The following is a 22,257-nucleotide window of genomic DNA, read 5'->3' on the forward strand; positions in this document are numbered from 1 at the left end:
AAGGAAAAAATTGAATAAATCAAAATATTAGAAAAGTGATAATTTCGTTATTGCCTACGTTTAAAGACATATTATCAGCTCATAAACTTTCGGCACACTAAAGAACAATGTCAAGCTTACTAGGTACCCTTATCCGCGATACGTCGAAAGACGCCTTGAGCCGTAGTCTTATACGCAGACTACGTGATGCAAGTAATTTGGACCAATTTGAAAAAAGTTATGCGATTTTTAATAGTGTCCACTTAATATCGTCCCCGACTGTAGGTATGTACTTACTTGAAGCGCTCGGAAATAGAGTTATGGAATTATGTATACGCGCTCAAGTCTTTTGCTTATTCGTAAACTTGAAACTGTTATATCTCATTATGAAAACATCTGACAAAAAAATGTTTCAGACAAAATTTACTTGTTTTTTCATGTAGAATCTAAATATGTAACGTTTTATAGGGGGTTCTATTTAAAATTATTAAGGTACCCCGGCCCCCTTTAAAGGGAAAGGGGGGCGCCACTTCACGCTTATGTAATTAGAAAGACCCTTCAGATCCATGCAATTTAAGACCAAGAACTTTAAAATCGATGTCATAGTTTTCGAGATATTGAGCTGTTAAGAGTTATGTGGGCCACCCTGTATGTCGTCGAGGCCTGTATGATAAACGTCGCGGAATTATCCCCACTACCGCGGGGTATCCAAGAGGCTTCGGACGGCGAGGAGTGTAAACATAACACGACTCGGGTATGTCTCCTGGACAGTATACGACGCTGGCAAGACTCGTGTTGTTGACACATATCGAGAATTCACGGATTGGACATCGTCGTTCCAATGAATGTCAGTATAAAATTTTGAGAAAGCATCTTTAAGGTTCCTTTTTAGAAATACAATTAAAAAATTGATTTTTAGGACTAGTCCCGCGAAAATCCCCCCTTATCTTAGCTGCAAAGAGTCTTTGGGAGAATCGTCCTTTCAACGAAAGAAACTCGTTTCGCCGTGGCGCTCGATTTAATTCCTTCCTTGTTTCAACTGACAGTCAAACACTGCGAAATTTCAGGCGGAGGAAATGTCGCGGCGTGCCGTGTTGAAAACAAGGAAAATCTGTTGTCCAATGCGAGGACAAAGCGGCGAGCAAGCGTCTCCTTCCTCTTGTCAAGAAGTCGCGTCGTGGCCGTGTTCTGACCGTCATTCAACGAACCTCCATTTTGCGCTTAGTAACTCGAGATTTAGTTTCGCTGCGGCGACGAAAGACGTTGCTAAGACCGATATTGGCTGATTACTTCATTCGATTGTGTGACATTAACTAGTTTGTGGGCGCCATGTTACGTTCCCGTATTTGTAGATCTCTACATTTAACGAAGGGAAGCAAACTTATTTAATAGTGATTACTACACCGGTTACTTTATATATGTCGCCAAGGCCTGGATGATAAACGTCGCGGAATTATCCCCACTACCGCGGGGTACACCCCGTGAGGGGTGTCTCCTGGACGATACACGACCCTGGAAAGACCCGTGTTGTTGACAGATATCGAGAATTCACTGTAGTCACTGATTTCGGATCTTTAGGCAAAATAAAAATCGTTTACATTAACACTAGGTTTACAGGACCCGTCAAAATGACGGATTCTAATATTTTTTTAAGATTCTAAGGATGCATGCAGGAGAAATTATTTAGCAAATTTATTTCTTTGGGTTTATATTATTTTTAAAATATTGTTAAAAATGTGAGTACCAAGAGCTTGTTATTTTTGTAAAGTAATGCAAGATAGTCAATTTTAGTGCTCTGTAAACCTAGTGTTGATGGTATTACAGAAGAACGAAATAGGAATTTATTTCTATTTTAAGTGGTTTTATTATGTCGTAGGAAATGTATTGATATTCTTAAATTTTTGTAATATTGTTACTATTTGAAATTACACCTAGCCATTTTTATCGTAAGTGCATAAAAGCCGCAGTCTACTGATTATTAATGAAGAAGAAGAACAGAAAGGAGTATGTCATGTCACGTTTGGACACTGATTAATAATTTGGTAGCTAATAATAATTCAGCATCTAAAATTACTATCGTTTGAAATCATTTTAATTTGTAAAATTAAAATAAAATGAAATAAATAAATAAATTTGAGATTAAATTTGTAAGATTAAAATGATTCCCTGATTCTCTGTTTCCTTATTTACTTTTTGCAAACAAATAAATTTACAATTAAATTTGTAAGATTAAAATGATTCCCTGATTCTCTGTTTCCTTATGTACTTTTTGCAAATAAATAAATTTACAATTAAATTTGTAAGATTAAAATGATTCCCTGATTCTCTGTTCCCATATTTACTTTTTGCAGGTACCGCATTTACTTTGAAGTCGTACAACGGAAGCGAGTAAATATGAAATTATGTTGTAAATGCAACGTCAAAGTGTATTTTCATTTCGTTTCGTTTCGTTTCGTTTTGTTTCATTGTCTTCGTCCGCTTTTTTTTTTTTTGTTTGTTTAAATGGAAGCAAAACATGCCGTCCTCGTGTTTGTTGTTTCAACGGCTATTATTCGCTTCCGCAGGAAAGCTTACGTTCGACTCGCTAGTCGTCTGAAAAAGTCAATGCGCAGAGCATACGTTTAAAAGACCGACGAGAATAAAGACTTCGGTTGTATATTGGCTTAACGTCTATTGGGAAGCCTACAATACGGTGGACGCATAACAAGATAAGACACCAATCCATATTGCTACCTCATATGCAACTGCTTTTTCTGAATACTAAAATAGCAATGGAGATCAATAAAAATGCCAGATTATTTTCAAGCACTCGACAAGAAAATATTTTTATTTCCCATCCATATACAGGGTGATCGGTAACCCCCGCTACAATCAAATCGGGGTTGATTCTACATAAGAAAAAATAATATTCTACATTTTCATCTAATTTTTTCATGTACAATCACTCCCCTGTTTGTTGTACCATCAATTACCGATCACCTTGTATAAAACGATTTTAGCTTGCTGGCTCGTACAACTAGAATTATTCTCTTGCTAGGCGATTTTCTTCGGGATCGTTAAATAAAAGAGATGGAAGAACAGAAGGCAAATAATAACCAGTTACGTGGAATTATATAAGCTCGAGTTCAGCATGAAAGAATTCTACATTCGTCGACAATCGACTAATCCGTAGAAAGATCCGTGCGCGTAAAATTGAAACAAAGTGAAACGCATCTCGTTTTCCACTTGTTCTATCGAGAACGTTCGTTTCGGGTACTTTTATTTGATTCCCGCCATAATTAATTAGTCTCGAAAGAGAGGTAAATGCCTGCATCAATCTGACAATCGAGAATCCGATATTTCATGTTACACGGCTCGATAACGTTAACGAGGACCGCCATTGTGTCGCAGCTCGTTGAGAACGAGCCGACGCGGGAGGGGTTTTTTTTTTCGCGAATCAAAGGCACTCCCATAAAACGACCGCGGGCAGATGGTCAAATTATAGCGGGTGGCTGTGTTTGCAGCCATCGCTCCCGAATTCTGGCAATAACAGGCCGGTAATGGACGATCAGGCGGTCATCTGAAATTGTTTTACAAATGAGTCAACTCGGCTGGCAATAGATCAATTCGGTCGGCAATTTGCTGGCCACTTTCGACCTCTCCCCCTCCTCCCCTTCCCCCTCCTGTTCACAGTAAAAATTCGCTTGGACGCGATTTATGTGACCCGCGCGGATCGATTTTATTTCATCGTCGGATTCCTGTTACATCGTAAACGGGGGTGGAGGAGTCATCGGGTCCGACGACAATTATTTTCCTACCGGCGGCACGACGGCGTCCGCTTAATTGACGCGAGCTTCGAAACTCCATTCCTCTGTATGGAACTTAACAGTCAAATTCGCTTCGATTACGAAACTCCCTCCTGACATTTCTAATTCCGGCGGATCGGAGGAGCGGAACTTCGAAGCCCGCGGCCAAGTCGAATCGAGGCGAGCTCGCAAGTCAAACATCAAGAATATCATTTGAATGTTATCGCGTTTTATTCTTTCCGATGAACTTCCGGCCGCTCGATAACAAAGGTTGTTGAACCCTTTCCGCACCGCGGACGAAGAAAGGATTTAAATACCCGCATATTTTACACCTCTCACCGCGGATCCTGGCCGCTAATAAAACTGACAACGGAGCCGTGGCAGTTCCGAAAAATATATTGACGGAACGTACAATGCGGTCGCTACCGAACGCAGAGTACATCTGACACTGTGAATAACGTATTATTAAGTCGATAAAAATAATTGAGGTTATGAAGCGTCAAATTCAAAACGCGTTTGCAAGCTGTCGGTTTGTCATTTTTTTTTTAACTTCTTGCGAAGCTTCAATACAGTGGTTACTCGATATATGTCCAAAACACGGGTCTAGCAAGGGACATATATCGGATAGGAGATGCTATTGTTTGATACACTGCCGAACGTAGAGAAGGACAGCGAAGCTCTACAAGCCTCTGTTGCCCAGGAACACTGCTAGAACCGTAAATGTCCTACACGATGCATGTCCATAACACGGATCTACGTGGATCCAAACGTGTTTGGTGTCATTTTAATCAGAAAAATGCCACGAATATGTTGGTCTAAGTCCTATAAGAAAATCATCAAAAATAAAAAAGTTTGTTATTGGATTAGTATTGTCTCCTGGTCTCACACCGATATACCCTCGAGGTCTTTCGAGCTTCATGGTCCCTCAGGGGGTATTCTCCGCGGCAGTAGGGATATTTCTGGGAGTTTTTACTCTTAGACTTTTGGGACATATATGGAGTAACCATTGTATTGACATTCATTACAGCTACAGTAACTGACATAAGTATTCGTACCCTATTGAAGATAATACTTTTTTTTTCTAAGTACACCATACAGTTTAGATGTTTTGGAGAAGTTAAAACAACTAGTTCACTACAGGAAATGAAAAAGAAATTTTGAAAAAATTTCGAACAAAATACTAAAAACGACTTCTTATGATCTTTTATTACAGCATTTTGTAGATGTGTGTCAGTTGTACAGGGTGTTCTAGCCAGCGTTTTTCTTGCAAATAGTAAACATTAGGCAAAAATGAAAGAGGAAATAGTTATACTGTTTTTTGCAAGGAATGTAATAGTGTCTGAAATGTTTTTTTATCTGCATTATTTTTTTAGAAATGCAGCTGACCTACAATTTTTTAAATAGAATGCTACGTACAGTCAAACCCATTTTTGTGCGGTAGATAGGGACCGCATAAAAGAAACCGTACAAAAAAATATTCAGAAACTTCATAAATAGCTATAACATATAATTTTTTACAACATATTAAAGAAAATTTTTTTATGCGGTGGAGAGGGACTGCACCAAAAAAAGTTTCACTTAGAAAATATGTCAAAGATTTACGAACTAGCATGAAAGTGCTTTCCAAACAAAATAAATAATTAAATTACACATGGAAACATTACAAAAAATTTAATTTCTCATTTTAAACATGGAAAAATGTTCAAAATGCATATAATTCAATACTACTCGTCGTAGTCCAAAACGCGCCTCTTCTTGTGATGAGAACATTACGAGGGTGTTATAAGGGTGTTATGCCGTTATCATTCATGTACCGCATAAAAATATCGCACAAACCAAATCGCACAAAAAAAAATCGCATAGAAAAGGACCGCACAAAAACAGGTTTGACTGTATTTTTTTATAAAATGAAAATCTTATTCGTCTTATTCGAAAGTCTCATTCGAATCTACACTGTCGCACACTTTATTATTCAAGATAGGAACTTAATAAATAGAAATTTCGTTTTTCTGTTTTCAATGTTTGTATAATTTTATATTATAGATAATATTATATTTAAAATGTATTTGAATCCTTAAAATAAAGGTTATTTCACGTTATGGATTACTTGAAAGTCGATATTTTATTAAGAGAAATTATTTACTTCAACTTTATAATATTATAACTGATGTTAAGAGAAGTTCATCGACCCTGTATAGTATGGCTTTGGAATGGCTATTAAGTTTCCAATTAATACACGAAGAATCGAATTTTATAAAAGTTTAGTGCATTAAAGCTAGTCCATTGGTGGTGGTAATAGTTTTGTACACTTTTTAGATGTCTTACAGTATGTTCTACATTCCCTCAAAAAATCAATAAACACTCTGCAAATATTTTCCGGTTCTTGAATGTTCTTGAAAACCAATTCACCATTCCGCACGTACTGATCAAACGGTATGTTCCACACTTCTTGCATTCCATAGCTGCTACACAAATGTATCATTGCACTGCGTATAAGAAATGTTGCATTAATTACCACTTACATGTATCCCATAATTTAACTATATTTCTAAACTTCTTCCCCTCAATTCGTGCTCCCTCCCCTCATCCAGCAACAGTGGCCCTACACGATCTATGTCACAGCACGGACGCGAGGCTTAGATCAAAATCCGTATGTACGTGACGCATTTTATCGAAGATATAGGAAATATTTTCTACATTATAATTATGAATAATTACAATGACAGACATTTGTGTTGTTCGGTCGAATGATTTTTCCCAGGAGTAGTATAGTATAGTCACCTGCTGGTGCAAGCCGTGTGGAATACCGCATAGTCGCAGTCGCGTGCCAGGTGCCAGCTTTCGACGACTAGTCTCCTGGCTATTCCAAGACCACGATGGTCTCTGCTCACCGCTATGCTGGTCAACTCGAACATCCTCGGCACACAGAACCGTTCGTAAACATTAGGCTGACCGGATACGTAGCTGTAGAAATGCAGGACCTCCTTGATCGCTGGTGAATCGCTTTGTTCCGCGTACTTCGCCAACTTCAATGGATCCGATGGGTATACAACCGTGTTCAAGGCCGCGCCGATCACGCAGTGCTCTCGATTTTCGGCGATGATCGACAGACCCGCCTCCACTTGCTCGTGCATTATATGTCGCCACAATGGCGTCGCGATCGCGGGAGTATTACCCATACTTCGAATCGATGCTTCATCTTTGTAGAACGCGTCGCACATGAAGTCCGCCACGTTATCGTAGTCGGGTGGCAGCGCCAAACGTGTTGTAAAAGCTGGCCCCTGTAAGAATCGAACACACAGTCAGTCTCATAATCGGTGGCACACGCTTTACATCCGAATCACGTTCTCACAAATGGACCAGACGACTTCAGGTTTTTCTTCGAGGCCACATTAATTTGCTCGGGGACGTGTAATGAGAATTTTTGGAAAAATCGCACTTAAACGCGGGAAAAAAAATGGTAAATGTTGGTTTTTACAACTCTTTTTAGCGGGGCTTGCAATGAAAATTTGAATATGTGTTATGTAGTCATTTGGGTTCTACGGGAAACTAAATATCTCGTAAAATATGAATGATACGAATAAAGCTTTCAGACGAACGTTGTTGGGTTTCGAGGGTCAAATAAGTATTCGTTTGACCTTGAAGAGATTTATATCGCCCTCTGTAAGAATATAAGCAAAAAATATATGGTTTCATTTAATAAAAAAAAAACCGGTGACGTTAAGATCTTGTAAAGATGACCTTGAGAAAAAATGTTTTCTCTGGAATTTTTTCATACGACTCATAATAACGGAGATATTTAGGTGTTCCAACATATATAGATTAACCAACATATTCCAAGGTCATCAAGATCGGAGGAGAGTACCTTTTGTAAATAATTACCAAACTTTGTTCAGATTTATAGATTAATATTCAACCGTATTTTTATTAAAATGTTCAATTTAGTTTTCCATACTAATGTTGCAACAAATACGTAAATTCCAGCCTATTTATGATTATCGAAAAAGAAGTCGAAGCTTATTTGCAATCGTCGCTGTTGCAATTAGATACATTGTTATTTCGTCTATACATGGTATCTATCCAAGCAAGACATGATTACGCTATGTGCCACATTTTTTGCGTGCACCAGTGAAAACCCGGCTTGCGAAAGAGTAACACTTCATTGACGATCGCGTCACGTTCGACGCAGAGTCCCCTAAATGAGCGTGTGCGGTAAAATAAACATTTTAAACACTCTCGCCGGAATTTAATTAAAACGCCTTACAGAATTCCATTTGCCACGAGAATCCTGAATATTAAAACACCAAATGAAATTACCGAACAAAACCAGAGGAACTGTTGGCGAGGGCAGTTCAACGTTAAAAGTAACACGGGTTACGGATTATTAAAATATTGAAATATTCACCGGATATTTTCATTTATTTATTTTTTTTTTCTTTAAATATTCCATCATTTTTATTTCACTGCACGGTTGCTATTAAACTGCAAACATTTAGACAAATGTACGTGGACCTACAGAAGCTGAAATTACACGAAATCCAAAATTCTATATTACAAGTAACCTCAAAGTACATTAAACTCGGTTTTGTGTTCCACTTATTTTTTCAAATCCAATTCGCTTATAATCCTAATAATTTAGAGTAAAAGTATTCGTCCACCTCTTAAAAACAAATAACTTTTATAAAATTGGTTCATACGAGTTGAGTTTCTCTGAGATGTTAAAAGGATTATTATACCAGGTAATTTATAGAAACAATTAATTAAAAATGAACACTGGTCAAAATTGCAAAGCAAAAATTAATGGTCATGATTTCTAACTTTTTTATCTGCGCTTATAATGAAAATTAAATATATGCCTTCTGCAGATCTAAGTAACTTATTAATTTTTACCATTTTTAATTATTTGTAGCTCGTAGCAACCTCAATCGATTTTGTTCTAATTTTATGCATGCGTATAACTTACTTGGATCTACGAAAGGCATATTTTAAATTTTTATTATAAGCACAGACAAAAAAGTTAAAAATCATAACCATTTTTCTTTGCTATTTCGACCAATGTTAATTTTTAATTAATTCTTTTCGTAAATCACCTAGTATATTATTCCTTCTAACATCTCAAAAATCTCAAGCCATTTGAACCAATTTTATAGAAGTTGTTCGTTTTTAAAGGGTGGACGAATACTTTTGCGGCTGATTGTATTCACCACCAATGCACACGACCGCCGTAGCTTCGTCCGTTGTTAACAAATTCGCATAGGTTATCCGAATGTTTCATTATCGACTATCGTATTCAAATGAACTCTCACGTCACATATCGTCTGGTATTTAAAGCTTCCTCTCGTCAAGTGAAAATTAGCTCGTCGATTCCCAATTCTCTGACAATTCAGCGTACCCTTGAGGCCCTTCAGAATAGGTCTGCCGAATAATATTAAAATCGGCCTAGTCATATCGTTTCGACACGTGCAAGCAACATCTCCGTCCTGTTACATATTGCAAATCGTTTCCGACTGATGAGCGAGCGGTCAAAAGAAACAGTGCGCGATGAACGTTGCAATCGACTGTGATCAAACGAGCGACTCGTATCTTAATTCACTTGCACGGGGATCGTCGCGGGAAATTAACACTAGAACTACCGACAGTTGAGACGTAGCTATCTCTACCAAAACCAGTCAAAATGACTGGTCATTTAAAAATACGTAATAGTAGAATATTTTTATATTTATTGATTTATTATTATCTTACAAAAGGAACGGCATGTTCTGAGATCATAAAAACTATATAATAACAACTATAATAATAACAATAAGTACAATAATGAAGAATATTTAGTACCAAAATCTTTGGTAACAAGAATATTAAAATAAATTTCCATTGGTAAATATAAGAAGTATAATATAATAATATAATGATAATAATAAACGTAACAGAATAAATAAAATACAAATATAACTTAAATTGTTAGGTATAAAAGTTATCATTCGTCACAGTTCTTACAAACGTAAAGTTTCTTCTGCGTGCATTTTCCGGATACATATTGTTTACAAAGATTGCAAAGGGTGATAGTCTTATTATTGTTACGGTACCCTATCCGACACCATTTGCGTGAAGAAGGTGAGTTCTTTGACGTACTTTGGATCTCAGATGTTCTTTGTTCTATCCGTGATTTTTCATAGTCAGCGGCAAGTTCGTCTGCTAATTGAAACATAAAATCTTTTCTGGATATCTGCTCACCTGTGGTTTCGTTATATAAAATCCAGGCATTTATGGCAGCTAAATCTAAAATATTAAAAAATACTTGAAGTGGCCATCTTCTTGATCCCGACTTCACGCTATATTTTTTTGCCATTTGGCCTGCTATATCTACCCCACATTTTGTTTTATTATAAAATTCGACCGTTTCAGGTAGACCCTTTTCGCTTTTTCCAATTTTGACGGTTTTATGTTTTGAGCTCAGGATAAAAACTTTCTTCTTCGGCTTACTTTTATAAATTGTGAGTGTAATCTCATTTGATCGATACAGCAGCGACGAAAAGCGATGGTATCCTTCTTCGTTTTACAAATTCTTGTGAGTTCTCTTTCGTTTCCGCGTATTGTGCCAACCAGTGTGGTTCTTTTGGCTAATAATTAATATGCCAGCGACAAGCTTGTAAAAAAATTGTCGGTTGTTATGGTCGTTGCCTTCATACTATACGGTTCAATAAGTTCACACCAGTCACATTGACTGGTACTGGTATAAGTAGCCATGATAAAAAATTACTTTTATTTTAAATGAATAAAACAAAATTAAAGTTTATTATATTATTCCTTTAGCTATCCCTGCAAAAGTCATTACATCATTGCGGAGAAAAAATATAACATGAAGTAGGAATTTTGAAATAAAGTTGTCAAACCAGTCATTTTGACTGGTGTGGTAGTTCTAGTGTTAAACTCCACGGATCCAGTGTCGCCAGACCAAGACTTGTTCCCCCACTCTAATTACCCCTTCCACCGCGCTATTTCACCACGCTTCCGCCGCGGCCCGGTCACGTGACGTTTTCCGTCTCTGTCGTGCAGTCACCGGCACTGGCAGAGAGAGGGTAACATTTTCCCCTCGATTCGTGCTCCCTCCCCTCATCTGGCGGCACTGCACGGTCGGTCCGCCATATTCATCGCATAATGCGAGATTCGTATTAAAAGTGGTCAACATTCGGGTACCGTGTAGCATTAATATCACGATAAAATATTCACCGAAAATTAATTCGACAGCCGGTCGAGCGTGATCGTCATCGGTGAACGCCGAGGTCAAATCAGCACTCGTCGCGCGCATTTAAAAGCGATCAACGTCTCTGATCTACGTAGCGATATTATTGTTTAACATCTCATTAATCAGCGCCGCGCATACGCGTTCGTTATATATTATTTAGCACCGTTTCCATTAATTCTTATTCGTTCTTACGCGTACGTGCCACTGAATTATTTATGAAATTACTGCTGTATTGTAAAAAGTCACTTAGAATTATTACGTTACATTTGAAACGTTCGATTCTTAGCAGTAACGTTCAACAAACATTTTTCTAAATAAAATTTATTGATTAAAGCCAGCACCATTGCAATCAACATATTCTGTCAATGAGTTTGTTGGTCATTCATTTACAAGATCCCCATTTTTCAATTGGATAAAAAAATTGTAAAATCAATATTTACTACAATGTTTTCTTGATATATGTCCACAACACGATTCTACCCAGGGACATATATCGGTTATGTTACGCCCCTCGGCGACCGAAGTTTTCTCGAGCTCCTTAGCCCCTCACAGGGTATTTGTCGTAGCAGTGGGGATAGTTCTGGGACTTTTATTGGTTAGATATTTGGGACATACATTGAGAAAACTGTATTTTCTTCGCAATTCCTGTGAATCACAGTTTTGCTTAATAAAAAAAGTTTCACTTATTTTAAAGGGCATACCAGATCTTTTTTTACCAACTGTATGTGCTTTTATAAATATATTTTGTATCGTCGATATCGATTAAATGTACAATGTATTGATGTTTTTAAAAAACTGGGCCATCAGATTCCCGACATACCCCACGAGTATTTTATAATTACCCTCAGTGTAGGCGAAACTTGGTATCCACTTCCGAGTGGACATTGTGAACTCGGGGGGGGCACGAAATGATAACAATGAACGGTTTTATTATTTGATTACCTCTCCTGTCGTTATAATAGGTGGTACCGTCAGAAGCTCGACTAATGACCAAAGTTATGTAGATATGATGAAACTTGAACGCCCTTTTAAAGGAAGCCACCTCTTTTTGACCTTTTTCTTTAAACCTTCCTCCGTTCGAGAACGCCAGCCCCGTGGAACTATCTGACGACATTACGTCCCCGGTGTTTCGCTAATGATTCAGGGCCCAGAGGAATTTCTTTTCGCTGGTTAACTGGCGATTTTCTCGGTTAAAATGATATTTTAGAGAAGAAAATGGGCGCGCGAAAGATCTCGAGACCACGCGACCCATGCTGGATTCCGGGGGAACGGCCGGAACGATAACTCAAACGCTGGTCCATTCATTCACGACTACTGTACGAAATGATATGGCAGCCAGGAGACCGGTTGATTTATGTATTACTCGCGCCGCGTTTCAATGCGCTCGACGCACGACTACCGGGCACACGTACGATCGCCTCTACACTCGTACGGCGTCTTTGTCTTCGCGCGCGCGTCGAAAGTCGTGAATCTACAGGGTGGGTTAATAAGAACCAAAATAATGAGAAGTCGAAAAAGTTGTGGGTAATTATTCGGAACAGGGTATTTCTCGCCGATTTCAATGACCTTGAAATGCGTTATTGAGGTCATCATTCTAAACTACTTTTTCCTGTACCGCCGCGACAACCTTGGTTTGCGAGATTTTTACAAAAATATGTTGTGATGACTATCGACAACCCCACCTCTTCCCAATGGCCACATTTGCCATTTATGGCAGAGGAGGAGCGGGGCCAGACCTAACTCAAATTTATTCAGAATGGCCGTACAAACTTTAGTTAGGATAAGTATTTTAATTTCTTTTGGAGTTGCCAAAGACCACGGAGGGTTAGATTTCTATAGCTATTTGAAAAGAATCCCTGCCCCGTTTGCCCTAAAGGGCAAATTTGGTCATTGGGAAAAGGTAGAGTTCGCTGTAGTCATCTCAACAGTTGTCTGCATATATCTCGCAAACCAAGGTCGTCTGGCGGTAACGTGTATAGGAGAGAGTTGTTGAGAATGATGACCTTGACAACATATTTCAAAGTCATCGAAATCGGTGAGGAGAAGCCTCTTCTAAATAATTACACGACCTTGATAACATATCTCAAGGTCATCAAAATCGACGAAGAGGATCATTTTCGAAGTAATTATTAAATTCTTTTAGCATCGTAGAAAAACTGAAATCGTTTGATCGACATTGAAAAAGATTATTCTGATTGAGTGTTCGAACAATTACATAAGTCGCTATAATATGTGCAGTGTCCAAATCATTTGTTCATACTCTCCAAGAGTGATCGAACGAACGATTTGAAATATTCCAGCGATAGCGAATATCGATGTAAGTCTTGATGGCCATTGCGAACTAGGAACGGTACTGTAGTGCCTCGAGATACACGGTTCGGTCGGCCGTGCTCGTTTCAATTACGAGCTCTTATTTTCATGTGGTCCGATACACGGAATGATTGCAATTTATCCGCGCAACAATGCTCGGCATTATTAATATCCATTAATCAACCGGCCTCCGTCGGTCGACGCGCGAAACAAGCCGGAGTCGGTGTGCATAGGCGAATCATTGGCTGCCACGTAAATAGAAACGAGAAACGAGAACGGAACAATACGTCCTGATGAACTGCAGGAAATATGAAAGTACACTGTAGATCCTCGTTCCGTTTGGAATCGATGACACTCGAAATGAGAAATTCCGAGCTCGTGATGGAAAACAGTTTCAACATAAAAAGACCTGCTGGGGGAGGAACGTGATCGAAGCAAAACAAACGTTTCGCGCAACAACAGATCGCACGCAAATTGATTTTTCTTGCTAATGCGCTCCACGGAAACCATAATAATTTTCTTCGCCGAGTTCTCGCATTTTATTCCTTTCTTTACCGTGTCATCTCAACTATTATATCACCTTTCGATTATCCTCATTTATTGTAACCAAACAATTCGGATGAAAAATATCAATAAATACTCTGCACAATAAAAAGTAAATACTACAGCGGACCTTTTTCGCGACTATAAAATTCATGTCACTTAACACCATTCACAGGTATAATCGTCAATTTTTTATAACATATTTTTGATATTACTAATGTCACATTTCATTCATTCAAATCAATGGGTAGAAATTGAGCAATTAAATGGCGATTTTAATGCTCTGGGTCAAGATAGACCCGGGTACGGCCATCGGAGGGTTAATCGCATCAAAATCAATTATTATATATTTCTAATTGTAACACTTTATTCATTCACAATCATGCATAGAAATTGAGCAATTAAATTGCGATTTTAATACTCTGGGTCAAGATAGACCCGGGTGCCGTCATCGGAGGGTTAATCGCATCAAAACGAAATATTCAGAATACTGAAGTTGAAAAAAAAACTCGTGGGAAACAATGAGTGTGATTAATATGAAATAATTCGACTTCCCCCTCTTATGCTAAATATCGCACGGATAATATGTACAATATAGATCGCATAATTATCTGCAATCAAGCTCATCGCATAATACACGCTAACAGTGTTCGCGGAAGCGCGCTTGATCACGAACCATTGATCAAACGAATAAATTTCGTTGAATAATATATCGACGTGTCAGCGATAAAACGATAATTAACGATTTATTCTAAGACGGGTAGAAAATTACAGATTGAAACGTTCGGTTAGATTCCTGTGGAAAGAGGCCTAGCGCCCCTTCGGCTCGGCGAAGCCAAACTTTCCACCCTCCGCTTGGCTGGCCTGTTTTGCGAATCCGTGGAAGTTTTTCAAGAATCCATCGTAACCGCGACCGGCGACGTGACCTTTGGATTCCTGCTCGGCCCGGGAGTTCTTGGTCGCTCCCTTCTTCCCGGTTCTCGCTCCATCGGAGCCCGCGTTCCTGCTCGCCCCCTTCTCGTACGTGCCCTCGTGCGCGACATGCTTCTCCTTGTACCGGCCGTGCTTCTTCGAGTGTCCGCCTTCGTCGTCGTTATCGTAGAAATCGTGGTCCCTCTTGAACTCGTCCTTGTGATAAACATTTCGGTAGCCACCGGCCTTGCTGTCTAAATAGTCGCTCTTCTTCCTCTGATGGTTGTTTCCGCCTTTTCCACCAGCCCTTGCCTCCTCGTGTCCGGAGTCGGCGTCCTCCTCGTAATGGCTCTTCTTCTTCCCACCGCTCTCGACGTACTGACTCTTCTGCTTCTCCTTCTGGTGATCGCCCTTCTGTCCCTTCTCCAGACTGGCCACTTTCTGCCGTTGAACGTCGTGGCTGCTGCCCGATGTCTGTCCAGCCCCTCCGTGTTGATTGGATCCTCTCAACGATTGATGTTTCGGGGTGACCTTCGTGGCCTGGGTGTCCGCGTACCTCAGCTCCATGTGGTCCACGCCGGGCGGCTTCACGCCGGTATAGTGAGCCGGCAGCATTTCAGCCTCGGGCTCCAAGGATAGGGTTGTCAGGTGCTTATCGACGCGCGGCGCCTTGATGGGGATCAGCCTCGACGACTGGTAGTCGCTTCCTCGCGTCAGGTCCTCGACTTCTACGTAAGATTGCTTCGTGTCGATCACCGTTGGGCTCCGGCTCTGCGGCGTGTACACGAAAACCGTGTACGCCTTCGTCGAGGCGACCCAGAAGCAGAGGACCGCGTAAATGGTCCTCCATCTTCTGCTCGAGACGTTCATTTTCTCTGCGCTTTTTCTTTGTTTGTAACGGTCTACTTCACCTCGAGACCGAACCTTTCAAGCGGCATGCCGCAGACTGTAATGATTCACCGGAGGCTTCTCCGAAGCGGACCGGCTCGCGGAATCGCGCTCGGGTGTACTCTAATCACGCGGCCCTAAGCCCACCTCTTTTATATGTCTCGACAGCCGATCGAGAGCGTTCCGACGCGATCGCCACTCGCCCAAGACTGCAGAATGCATCTGGAAGGACGTACTTACCGGCCACGTCCGCGTTTCGACAAAGTCCGATCGGCCGATTTCACCGTGAAATTCTCGGCCGATCTCACCGGTTCCGCCAAGGCTCGCGTTCCACGATCCGTACCCCGCGAACGACCTTCAGGCCGCTAGGATTAAGAAATTGGAATCGGAGCTGGGTAAAATAAAATTTTAGATAGTCAACAGGGAATAATTCTGTTTCTCTTGAAGCATGCTTCACAGGTGGCCAGTATTTGGTGAAATAAATATTTCAAATACTATTCAGTATTTTACATTTTACTTGGCTTGGAAAAAATAGTATTTTGAAATATATACAAGTTTCAGAAAGCATATATTTTTATTTTGACGATCTAAATCACAAAATAAAATATTATTCCGATAATCTAAATTGTAAGATAAGATATTTTTAGTTCCACCATCTAATCCACAAAATAAAATATTTTTATTTTAATAATCTGGCGTAAAATAAAATACTTTAATCTCAATTTCAAAAAGCATATATTTTTATTTTGCCGATCTAAATCACAAAATAAAATATTATTTCGATAATCTAAATTGTAAGATAAGATATTTTTACTTCCACCATCTAATCCACAAAATAAAATATTTTTATTTTAATAATCTGGCGTAAAATAAAATACTTTAATCTCAATTTCAAAAAGCATATATTTTTATTTTGCCGATCTAAATCACAAAATAAAATATTATTTCGATAATCTAAATTGTAAGATAAGATATTTTTACTTCCACCATCTAATCCACAAAATAAAATATTTTTATTTTAATAATCTGGCGTAAAATAAAACACTTTAATCTCTCTTAAAGTATTGAATCATCCTATAAATAATACGAATTTTGAGTAACAAAAAAGATAAATTAAAATAAATAAAATATTGTATTTCTGAGTATTGAAATCTGAGTATTTTCAATATTCTTTAAATAAAATACAAATTCAAATTGATATTTAAAAAAATTTTTACCAGCTAATAAAATATGATGTTTTTAAATTCTTGCGGTCGCTTTTGTCGACCTAGCGTTTTAAATTCAGTCTCATCTACCAACATGTTATATAAAAGTATGTGGAAAAAGACCTTCCAGCATATTAGGAGCAAGTTTACTTGTTCTCCGACAGTATTGTGTCTTTATGCAATTGTACTTCCTAGAGACTTTGTTGAAGTAAAACCTGAGTGTTTCACTTTGTATGAAAAGATTTTTCTTTTCTCGATACAGGCTCCAGTTATCCAATCGTATTAATTAACAAAATTCTAGTTGATTAAAACAAAGAAACGTTCTAAGATTTAAATTATACATTGCTTGTAAATAAAAATTTCACATTAAGTATATGTAAATGTTTCGTTTTCTCATTTTCTAAAAAAGTCAACTTGCACTATACTAACAATAAACGGTTCATATATACTGTTTTAACACTTTTGTGATGTGGATCATTTTTAATCCATTAAAAGTTACAGTATATGGTTTTCGTTGTTGATATAATTTTTAGTATTTCCTTAGAACGTTCGTTATTGATTTTAATGACATTTAGATATGCTGTTTAGTTATATAATTAAACAGACAATCTTTTATAGCGATATTATTATTACATCGCTCCTGAAAAACTCGTGTCTCGTTACACAGAGGAATTAGAAAGTCAACCGTCCAAAAACTTTCAAACGCCATTTCACTTCTTATTTTGCAGCTGCTGCATAGAACTTTTCAACAAATTGTTAAATTTCTTTTATACACCGTTGGAATTCACGAGGGGCGACCATTTGTATTACGTAACGTAGTTCTTTCGCGGTGTTGGGTGCAGGTGATTAGATCCATCGTGTTTTCTGCAGCCGCGGATTTGGCCAAGCCGTGAGTTTAAAATCGCGAGAGGGCTTCCGTTCGATTTTGTGGAATCAATCAAGCAGCAACGGGGCCGGATACAAATAATTGCTGCTCGAATCGATGCCCGTATTGCTTCATGCTATCGAGTCACTTTGTGAAATTAGAACACAGACCGGAGTCATCATACAAGCGGAGAAAAATCAGCTAGGCAAAGATTGTGTGGTTTCAGGCGATATGCCAACTGAAGCTAAACTAACAATGTCTGTGAAATTCTCTTTTTACCTTTCTGTTAATCCTTGCGATTTCCAGAACGAGCTTCTAAATTGTTGAAGTAGAATTCGCAAAATTGAGAATGTTACAAAAGTTTCAATCAACGTGGAGTAATGGTGAAAACTGTTCTACATACTAAAACTCTAAAATTATGTAAGTTTTTTGTACGTAGCAACTGCAACGATCCACTTCCGTAAAGAAACGTATTATAGGGTGGTAAAACTTGTTAAACTATGCAAAATTTTCCTGTACGATTCTTTTCTATCTTCAGGAATAACAGAGTTATAATTTGGCCCTGTTACTATGAACGCCTTGTATATAGTGATTCGCGCAATTGTGGAAACATCCCTTAAATCGGAATAACTTTTTTAAAAGTAAGTCAAATGACTTAAATTTTTTCGAAAAGCTAGGTTAATAGATGACGAGTAATGAAAATTTTGTAAATATAATAATATTTTAAATTTTCATTCTAGGTACAGATAAAAAAGTTAAAAATTGTAACCTTTACTCTTTTCTTCGATATTTCGAGCAATAGCAATTAAAAAAAAAATTGTTTACGAATTACTTAGTAAACTAATACTTTTAACATGTCAAAAAAACCTCGAGTAGTTCGGTCCAATTTTAAAAAAGTTATTAAGTTTTTAAACGGTGTCCACTTAATTTAGTCCCCGACTGTGTATGGATCAGACATTTCCATAGTCACGTAAATACAGTGATTTCTCTATATATGTCGCCAAGGCCTGGATGATAAACGTCGCGGAATTATCCCTACTACCGCGGGGTATACCCCGTGAGGGGGCATGAAGCTCGAGAGACCTCGGACGCCGAGGAGTGAAAACATAACACGGCTCGAGTATGTCTCTTGGATGATAAACGACGCTGGCAAGATCCGTTTTGTTGACATATATCGAGAATTCACTGTAGTAACCAAATAAACATGGGATTGAGTAAGAACGGTCAAGAAGTTACAATAATTCATATTTAAAAATCAGGTAGCCCACAAGAGAGCCGATCCAGTGTTTATGAAAATTGATAAATTGTAATAATAAATAAAACTTTGATAAATTTTAATGGTGAATAAAAATATTCAAAATCTTATTCTTGAAAAATTGACTCGCAGCTTCCTTAGTTTGCCATCTCTCAGAAACAATTGTCAATTATTCTCAATGGCTGAAAATAAGCCTTCCAGCCTCGCAGAAAAACCGACTTCGATTGACCCACTTTTAAAAAAAGCTATTCCGATTTAAAGGATGCTTGAACAACTACGCGAATCACTGTATCGTGAATTCGACTCTCACCTCTTTTTTCCAAGCTGGCATTGTTAAGGTCCGACGTCATCGGTGAACGCGGCCAAAGGATTCCTGCGACAGCCTTGATCACGATCGTAGGCCGGTAGAATCAGACAGGCCGGGTCGGGCCGGGCCGGGCCGAGTCGGGCCGGGCGGCGTAACGCGTTACGCAAATCGGTCGCGATTCCCGGGAGCAGCCGGCAAGTAAAGCGACGCTGTCAATGACACACACACAGTGTACTTGAATTATCGAGCTGGACCGTGGAATGCCCGGTTCCACTCTGCTATCCCTTATTCACCGGTCGCAGCCTCGAATCACGTTCCCGTGCCGATATATAAAGCAATGCCGACGATTGATAGACGTACCAGTGCGGATTCCGGTCCACCGGCGAGAAATAACGCCGTCTCAATCGTAGGAGCAGCTGCGCAACGATCGTTACCGCTATGCTCGTCGACAGGGTGTTGGTGTGGGTGTTCCTTTCGGTCGTCGTAGGCCGGATCGAGGCAGGCCCGGCCCGGATGCAGCGTATGACAGTTAGCAAGATGCGAGCGGAGGACCTCGAGAGCTCCGCCAGCGGTTACGTGTACAACCAGCAACAGGGTCTTCCGGTTTACTACCTGCATTACACCGATCACGGAAGTGGAAGCTACTATCGCACACCAGACGCCGTCGCCGGCGCGCAGTACGTCGCTGCACCTGTTGCGCCGATCCTGCAACCGTACGCGCCCGTGGACAAAGGGACCCGCCAAGAAATTGTCACCTATGCCAACCACCAATTGCCCGGCCACGTGGCGCTGCCTGTGGAGTCGAAGCCTCGGGCGCCTTACTATTTGGAAAAGACGTTGAAGGGGAACGAGGCCGATAAAACGCGAGACAGCGACGAGGAACATGCGGAAGATAGCCACGAAGACGAGGAGGATTATCACCGGGATGAGGATAATGATAGCCACGAAGACGTTCGCGGGGACTTTGATCACTCGTCCGAGGAGTCCGATGTTGGCGATGGGAAGGGACAAGGCGAGTTTTATGGATCTCATAGCGACGAAAATGGCGGATCTCATGGCTCCCGTGGCGGCGAAAGCGCTTCCGAAGATGTGAGCGGGGAGAAGTATGCGACGCAGGAATATTCTAAGCACGGGGAGGATGGGGACGAGGCTCGTAAGAGTCGTCATCGGTTTAGCGAAGGTGGACAGGGTGAGCGCGATAACGAACATCGCGAAGGTAAACTTATTAAAGTTATGATAAAGTTTTATTACAGGGGATGTACTAATATTGCCGAATGCTTCAGGATATTACAGCGAGAATGGCAAACGAGAGAAGGGGCACGTGGACCAAGGGGAACGGCATGACTCCCACGAGGAAGCTGCGAAAGGAGAGAAAGGCAGCAATTACGGGCATTCTTCGTATCACAAGAAGGGGGACAAGACTAAGGGATACCACAACGTCTACCACAAGGACGAGTACAAGAAAGAGACTGATTTCTACGACGAGGATCATAAGAAGGGTTATTTCGATAAGTTCGAGAAATTCGATAAAGGTTTCAAAGGGGCCGAGGGCGAGTTCGAGAAGGGTGGCCATCACTCTTCGGGCCGCGATCAGGAAGACACCGGGAAGAAGGGGTACTACGACAAAGGACACGATCGTAGTCTGGATCAAGGTCACCGAGCCGAAGAAGGGGAGAAATCGTATCACTCGAATCACGAGGATTACGCTGTCAAGGGAGGCTCGAAATCAGCCAAGGAAGACAAGTACCACAAAGACTCCGATTATCATTGATTCCCGCTTCCAGCGTTTGTAATTTTAACGAATCGTGTGTTGTTGTTGTGTATTTATTATGTTCTACTCGCTGTAATAAACATGTACTATTAGGGGTACCCATAAGTAATCAATTATTTCTAAAGAATTTGTTTTGCCTTTAGTTCTATACCGATCGTTGAAGAGGAAACACGTATTCTTTTACAGTTTTCGGTAAAGCAGCCTGTGTTCAAAATATTCTAAAAAGTATAATTTTTTTTACAACCCTGTAATAAAATGGCGGCGTCCGTACCTTCATATCATATTCGTCATTGCATACTTTTTCATTTTCATGCGGGTTTTAATGCAACGGTAACAACAAAGAAAATTTGCGATGTTTATGGAGATGTATTGAAGGTCAACAAGTGTCAACGTTGGTTCAGACGGTTTGCTGCTGGTGATTATGATCTCTCTGACAGGCCTCGAAGTGGACGATCAGTTGAATTTGATAATGACACCCTAAAATCTCTAGGGGAAGCTGATCCAAAATTAAGTATACAAGAACTATCGAGAAGCCTTGGGTCCACATGGTCAATTATACAAAGGCACCTACACGAAATGGGAAAGGGATATAGGCAAAGAATACGGGTACCGATCAATTTGCACTTCATTGCTCCCCAAATTTCGTAGAGATCCAATTCTTAGCAGAATCGTTACCGGAGATGAAAAATGGATTCTTTACGATAACATAAAGCGTTCCAAGCAATGGCTTTCTGCAAATCAAACCGCAATATCAACCCCTAAACCTAGCGTATCACTTATAAAGGTGTTACTGTGCATTTGGTGGGACTGTCGTGGCATAATTCACTTTGAGTTGTTGAAACCTGGAGAAACAGTTACTGCTGAGTTGTATTGTCAGCAAATTACAACGGCTGTATTCAGAACTATTGAAAAAGAGGGCATCTTTAGTCCACAGGAAAGCTGTAATACTGCAAATTGACAATGCCCGGTCCCGTACAGCGAAACTCACTCAGGAAAAAATCAAAGAATTGCAATGGGAAGTTTCACCGCACCCTCCTTGCTCACCGGATATTGCTCCTTCTGACTATCATTTTTCTAGATCTCTGGAGCATTATTTAAGTAATAAAACATTCACTTCTGTAGAAGATGTAAGGTGACACCTTGAGTCATATTTTTCTTCACGAACCCTGGATTTCTATAAGAGGGGGATTGAAA

The 22,257-nt window shown here is 39.7% G+C and overlaps 4 protein-coding genes across 4 annotated transcripts in view; 1 reads left to right on the top strand and 3 right to left on the bottom strand.

The window, feature by feature from the left end:
- Window positions 1-22,257, bottom strand: part of LOC143354611 (uncharacterized) — a 66,754-nt gene that overhangs the window by 36,010 nt on the left and 8,487 nt on the right. The gene's annotated exons all lie outside the window — the stretch shown is intronic.
- LOC143354580 (arylalkylamine N-acetyltransferase 1) lies at window positions 6,040-7,597 on the bottom strand. Its single transcript, XM_076788831.1, has 4 exons — window positions 7,543-7,597; window positions 7,403-7,425; window positions 6,546-7,045; window positions 6,040-6,250 (listed from the first exon to the last, which is right to left on the bottom strand). The coding sequence occupies exons 1-4, from the start codon at window positions 7,595-7,597 to the stop codon at window positions 6,040-6,042; spliced, it is 789 nt and encodes a 262-aa protein (XP_076644946.1).
- Window positions 14,671-15,642, bottom strand: LOC143354581 (uncharacterized). Its single transcript, XM_076788833.1, has one exon. It carries the CDS (start codon window positions 15,640-15,642, stop codon window positions 14,671-14,673), a length of 972 nt encoding a protein of 323 aa, XP_076644948.1.
- LOC143354619 (uncharacterized) lies at window positions 19,692-21,152 on the top strand. Its single transcript, XM_076788872.1, has 2 exons — window positions 19,692-20,508; window positions 20,576-21,152. The coding sequence occupies exons 1-2, from the start codon at window positions 19,731-19,733 to the stop codon at window positions 21,061-21,063; spliced, it is 1,266 nt and encodes a 421-aa protein (XP_076644987.1). The 5' UTR covers window positions 19,692-19,730; the 3' UTR covers window positions 21,064-21,152.

The sequence above is a fragment of the Halictus rubicundus genome, chromosome 5, assembly GCF_050948215.1.
Source record: "Halictus rubicundus isolate RS-2024b chromosome 5, iyHalRubi1_principal, whole genome shotgun sequence".
NCBI lineage: Eukaryota > Metazoa > Arthropoda > Insecta > Hymenoptera > Halictidae > Halictus > Halictus rubicundus.